The 6,730-nt window shown below is 36.4% G+C and overlaps 1 protein-coding gene across 1 annotated transcript in view; it reads right to left on the reverse strand.

The window, feature by feature from the left end:
* The window catches only part of LOC149783336 (protocadherin Fat 4-like), a 35,287-nt gene that overhangs the window by 24,319 nt on the left and 4,238 nt on the right, over positions 1 to 6,730 (reverse strand). Inside the window, exons 3-7 of the mRNA XM_089933097.1 lie at positions 4,905 to 5,063; positions 4,180 to 4,320; positions 3,383 to 3,505; positions 1,619 to 1,798; positions 23 to 213 (exon numbers count right to left, since the gene is read on the reverse strand). Coding sequence (XP_089789223.1) covers positions 23 to 213; positions 1,619 to 1,798; positions 3,383 to 3,505; positions 4,180 to 4,320; positions 4,905 to 5,063 — 794 coding nt within the window. The remainder of the gene's footprint in view (positions 1 to 22; positions 214 to 1,618; positions 1,799 to 3,382; positions 3,506 to 4,179; positions 4,321 to 4,904; positions 5,064 to 6,730) is intronic.

Below are 6,730 nucleotides of genomic sequence, written 5' to 3' on the forward strand. Positions count from 1 at the left end.
AGATAGATAGATAGATAGATACCGCTCCTTCATCTGCGCTTGCATAATACATAGTGTTGTCAAAGGAACAAGGCTCGTTGTCATTCTCCACGTACAGAAGCAGGAAGTATGGTCCACCTGTGGCCATGCCATCATTGACTGTGAAGGACACATTGTAGAAAGTCGTAGTTTCGTAATCCAGATACTTTCCAGTGGCAAGCTTAAAATTACCATCTGAAGAAAAAATATGGCATCATTTAACATAAATTATACAGTAATATCTAGTACAGCGCTTCGTCTCAGGGGTTCATTATCTGTCGAGCTGTGCAAATGAAGCGCATAATGAGCACTTATCGAGTGTGATACTTGTATATAAGCTGTCATAAACGTAACAAGAGCCACTTAAACTACTCGATAATTTATTGCTTTGTATCATATATAGATAACATTGATTAAGTATATATAACATATGTATGCCAGGCATAATGATGAATTTTAGCATATAAATCACCTTCATGAAATGTGTATTCCAGTCATATTAATGAAACATGAATACCAGTTATATTAATGAAAGATGTATATCAGTCACATTAATGGAATATGCGTACCAGTCATATGGGTGAAACGTGTATTCCAGTAATATTTAATAAATACGTATACCTTTCATATTAATGCAATATGTATACCAGTCATATTAATGAAGCAGACATAATGGTCATATTGATGAAATGGATATACCAGTCATATTGATGAAATATGCATTCCAGTCATATTGATGAACTATGTAAATCAGTCATACTTACTGAACATGTTTACATGTCATTTGGATACCGATTGTATTGATGAAATATGTATATCTTTCAGTTTGATGAAATATAAGTACCGGTCATATTGATGAAACATACATGCCAGGCATACAGATCTAATACGTATGCCAGGCATACAGATCTAATACGTATGCCAGGCGTATTGATGAAATCTGTATGCCAGTCACAATTAAGACATCCTTTTTAATTTGGCTGTTGTGTTACACTGAAACTGTTGTGTGCGTCAGACTCTTCATCTTTTCAGTTTTGAGTGGTAAAGATCATTAGAGTATTAATGGGTTTATTACTTGGTTGTGTCCGTGCACGTTTTGTTAATACTGATTATAAGGTTGCTTCCGTCCATACATGTATTAATAATATGGAATATGTAGTTGCGCCCATACATGTATAGTTACTGATATCACCCAAACTCTATCTCTTATTACTGATATCACCAAAACTCTCTCTCTCTCTCTCTCTCTCTCTATCTCTCTCTCTCTCTCTCTCCCCGTTACAGCTATGAGATGAGCTTTAGATATTCTCAACAATAATTGGCTCTTAGTCCGGTCTTTAGGGCTGGGCAATGGGAAGACAATGGGGGAATTAACTACACAGGAAAAGATGGGGCATTCATTTTTGTGCAGAATTCAAATATCAAATGTAATCCAGCCTATATTTAACGCTAAGGTCGACAAGCAAATAATTAGATGAAATAAGCGCTTCATACAGTCGAACTTCGATGATAAAATGGACGGGGATAATGTTAATGTAGTGAATAATTTAGGTTTCTAATTATCTAAATAGCTTCTGGGATCTTGGCTGCATGTCATTACTTGAATCCAGTGTAAAACGGCTAGCTGAAGCCGCGGATGCAAGAGAGAAAGCCGTGGTTTTGGTAGCTCCAGAATCTGGATCATACGTGCTGAGGGTGAAAAGAGTGGTCCCGCTTGCTATAGATTCGGAGACAGTCTTTGTAGCTGGCAAATTTGTTATCGTTGGCACTGTGTTCATATCTGCAATAAATACACACCAGTCGAGAAATTAATTATATAGAAACCAATTTTTCCTAGTAAAATATTTCTTCGAGAATACTTACCCTATCATAATACTTTAGGATAACTACTACTACCTCTTAAATCCAACTGTTCTATACACTACTTTTAGCGAAAGGAAGCTAAAATGTATCTGCCTAGATGGTGTTCTGACAGGGTGATCTCCACTTGAGTATAAGGAATGGCGGCAAAATGCATGAACGTGTCAGTTACTAAGGGAGCAGGAGACATGCTCTTTATGGGAAGCAGGTGTGCGTTTGTTGGGATTGGGTAATTATTCTCGAAAAAAAATGTTGTACTAGACAAAAATTGTTTCCGCTTTAAATATATTACTCAATCACAATACTTTGCCTTGGAATAGAAACTCACCGTTAGTTAGCCATTCGTAATGGAGTTATACATATATTCGGAATTTTATAAGTGCTAGAGACATGCACGTACAAAATAATTACAATCCGAACTTAGCGAAGTTGTTTACGCTCCTGTGCAAGCACTTAAATTTGTAAAGATGACAACAAAAAAGTGTTAGCAAATTGTAAAGGCATAGCTTTGCCAGCATAGGAAGAGAAAAGTTGGAAATATAAATGGAGCATAATTTCCTTCCATTTGAAAAACACCCTCAACTTGTAATGGTATATCTTCCAAGTAGATTCTGGCTTTCGCAAAGGTCTCTCGTGACAAAAGCATGCCCCATGGCACGAGTGGAAGTAGTAAGTGGCACGTTATTGCATTTTCCCGACAACCTAATGGAATATCACTCTGCACGACCACCATCTACGGCGGCTGACATATTTTTTATCTCATTTTAGCTAAAAGTAGTATCTGGAGGGGCTGGATTTGCGAGACAGTAGTAGTCCTCCCGAGCTAACGTATTCAAAGAAGAAATTAATGTGTTTAAAATATATGCATGCTAGCACTATCGCGACTTGTTGGAAGACATGGATAAATATTGTGTTAATTGATTCTCTAATTAATTTATATAATGTAATGAAGATGATATTAAAAGTTCAAAAAAAAAAAAAAACACAACAAAGAAACGAAATATATTCGGATAGCCAAATCTTGGAACAAGAAAAGAATTTGATTAAATTTTGAAGGTCAAAACTTAGATTTATAAAATAAGTGCTAAAATAACTTCTACCTTTCTTTTCTTACCAATTTTGTTTTGTTTTTTCAATAAATTTGCGTTGTGTCTTTTTTAAATTTCGTAATTTGTAAAGTCAGATTTTGAAAACCTTTTAATAATTTTAGATGATGTTGCGTTATCGTGCATCCGTAAAACAAAAAGCTTTAACATCAACCAAAAGTGTTTACATACTTCCGGTGATAGAGCAGTCTGCAGCGGAGTACGGATTTTACGAGTAAGTATACAGGACAATTCAGTGTTTAAGAATTTGATATATAATACGTTTATTTCATATTCTAAGATTTGTTAACAATTAATCTCTACTGGTACAGACATCGATTCATTATAATGAGTTGTACAGTATCTGAGAATATTGTTGATTATATAATCATTTTATCCAAGACATGAGCTTGACTTACTTGTTAAAGCTACTATAAGCTTTTCCGTGACGTTGATCCTTCCGTCAGTTGCCCGGATCAGGAGTGTTGTTGTACTTTGAGTTTCATACTTCAGCTCTCGAGTAGTTGTGACTATCCCAGTCGCTGGACAAGATGAACACTATTAAATGTATTTTGCGCAATGATTTAATTTAATATTCTATACATGTTTGATGGTAGTTTGCACTGTTTTCCTCAGCACCTCTTAGTATCCCTGCCGATATTAATGTGCATACTAAACTGTAATTAATTGCCTTTAGTTAAAGTCTTGATTTTGATCAGTAATGTATATGTTCATCCATAATTCAATTAACTAAGTGGATATAATCTTACTCTTGAAATACTTTCTAACATCGGGCGATTCATTTGGAACAATTCTAATCTAAATTCATATCGGCCTTCACGTCATTAGATCACCATTGCATTTTTGTTTTTTACAAACTAAACGTTTGTATTTCATGCAGATATTTGTCTTGCACACACGTGAGTTTCCAATCGTGTCAAAAACTCGTGAACTGATGTGAGGCAGAACAGGTCTATTACATTTGAGTCTTTTTTTCTTCTAATCTATATATAGAACCAAGTTATCATGTCCATTAAAGTGTAAGCTGAAATTCAATTAAAGTAATCATTTTTTTATATATTCATGCTTGGGTTTATGTCAACGGATATATTATGTACTTAACAAATATATTTAAATGCAAATCTCCCTCTCCCTCCCTCCCTCTCTCTCTCTCTCTCTCTCTCTCTCTCTCTCTCTCTCTCTCTCTCTCTCTTACATGCATCAATCTGGAAGCTGGTGACTGTTGAAGGACTGACAGTCATGAAGTACGTCAGGATATCACCAGAGTCGTCCACAGCATTTACATCCAATATCTGCGCGCCAGCTCCCGTGTTCAGTGCGTTTTTAGAAACCGTGGCTTCAGTGAAAACAAGAAGTACAATGAGTCTGCGTCCCGGTGAAGGAATTCTCAATCGAATTAAATGAACAGCAGCGCAATCATGTATGTGTTAAAATAATGTGTTAAAGTTTGCTTCTGATTTGATTGTTTGCTTCTCTGTCCTCCTGTTTGTCTGTCTGTCTGCTTGCATGTATGTATGTATGTATGCATGTATGTATGTATGTATGTATGTATGTATGTATGTATGTATGTATGTATATGTGTGTGTGTGTGTGTGTGTGTATGTATGTATGTATGTATGTATGTATGTATGTATGTATGTATGTATGTATGTATGTATGTATGTATGTATGTATCTATGTATGTATGACGTATATATGAAGGTATGTATAAAGATTATTACTGCAGATATACAAGATGAACGAAATTACTGCAATATATAAGAATATAAATTACAACGTAGAAGCACACAAAAATCCATTAATGTTAAATTTCAATCTCATTATTTGCATATAGAAAACTTAAAGTACGATCTGTGTTGACCATTAAATTCATGTGTTAGTGATGGAATATATATCTTTCAATGAATTCAGAGTACTTACTTGGTAAATTGCTAAATTTGATCGCGTCTCCAGCAAGGACATTTACATAAATTGTTCCTGTCGTCAACTCTGAATTAGCGTCAGTGCAAGTCACACTGATGGTGTACGATGTAGCTGTGCCTACGTTAAATGATGGAGATTTTGTCCAAATTTTCCACTCTGAAAAAAGATGAAAAACAATTGCATTTTGCATTTTGCAAAATGTCGACTATTTTGTGTGGAAAAGGTTTAGATGTAAAAGTATGCTTAAGATTCTATAAGGCTAGCTAGTGTATAGTGTTAAATTTCAGAGGACTAACGGTGTTTTATCTCACTTGGCGTATTGTCAACGTATTAGATTCCAGTGGACTAGCATGTGTATTATCTCCCTTGACATTTTAATGGATAGTTTCGTATTTTGACACCTCTAAGGTAGAAGGCATGAAGCTAATTGTGATAAGACTAGCATTTATAAATTAACACAGAAGCTAAATCTGTAATGTGGTTTAGATTTGCTTTGAGTTAGGCTTGAAAATGGGTTGGCTTGTTGATGACTGCCTGTCACAGATAGGCTAGCATTGGTGATCAAAGGCAATAATCTACACAATAAATACTACCGTATGTACTCGCTTATAAGTCGAGTCCAACTGCAGCCAATATAATGCGTTGGCAGATCAGGATCAATGTTCTTTGTTCTACAGATTATTCCTACCACATTTAACAGACCCAGATCAGTAAACTCATTATGGGATCTAGGTCTTTGCTGTTTGTATTTGGACTCGATTTATAAGAAAGTATCAAATGTACAATAAGTCGATGAATAAAAGTAGCCACATGTATCAAATACAAAATCCACATAGTTTTATCGTCAGAAATGAGTTCATATATCGTTCATACCTATTCCAGGGCCCAACATGCTATATTTTCATTTCATTCACATTTTAAAGAGTTATCTCCCTTTCTCTGCAAAATAAAACATCATCGCGGCATTCACTGTTGACTGTCATTTTCATTCCTCTTTGATGCCGTCGTAATATAGTGCCCTACAGTGAGTCTTACGTTTCCTGTCATTACATCAAAGTCTTTCTGCCGGCTCTATAAAACCATTGTGACATACTTGTATCTAACAGCATAATTACTTACATGGTATTTGTATCTATACTAGGCAACCTGCATGACTATTTAAGGTAGATACACTAGATATGGTATTTTATATATATATGAATAACTACAAGCATAACAACTTTCGCCTTCTTTCGGGGCTCAGTATGGCCGAGTGGTATAATGCGCTTACCTTTCCCAGTCGTTGCCATCTCAACCCTGTCCGACTTGGTTTAAGTCTAGGGCTCGGCCAGTGTGGGTATGTGTGAAAGATCCCAGGAGCTTCCCGTCGGTCGGTGGTTGCTACATGTTTCCCGGGTTATACTTCCACGAGTTATACTGACCGCGGTGTATAGACAATATTGCGATGAGAAATGTATTTAAACCTAAAACAACATCTTCTTTCCTATTGCCAACCAGTTTACCAATCACAAAACCTACCTACCCTCCAACACTAGTCTACTGATCTATGTTATTCCATCTAAGCATTACTTCTTCTATCAATCCAGCTACATATTCATACATACAATCAAACATGCATCTAGAATAGGGGCCGAGTGGTCTAAAGCGCTCTCCGTCACGGATCACTGCCATCTCACCGCTGTCTGCGTAGGTTCGAGTCTCGGGCTCGGCCAATGTGGATATGTGAGAAAGCTTGCCGGTAGCTTCTCGTGGGTCGGTGCTTCTTTCCAGGGGTTTCCCGGGTTCTTCCTCCACCATTAATACTGGCCGCCATGTATAGCCTG

This window comes from Sinohyriopsis cumingii, chromosome 14 (assembly GCF_028554795.1).
Source record: "Sinohyriopsis cumingii isolate HCF-2022 chromosome 14, ASM2855479v2, whole genome shotgun sequence".
Classification (NCBI taxonomy): domain Eukaryota; kingdom Metazoa; phylum Mollusca; class Bivalvia; order Unionida; family Unionidae; genus Sinohyriopsis; species Sinohyriopsis cumingii.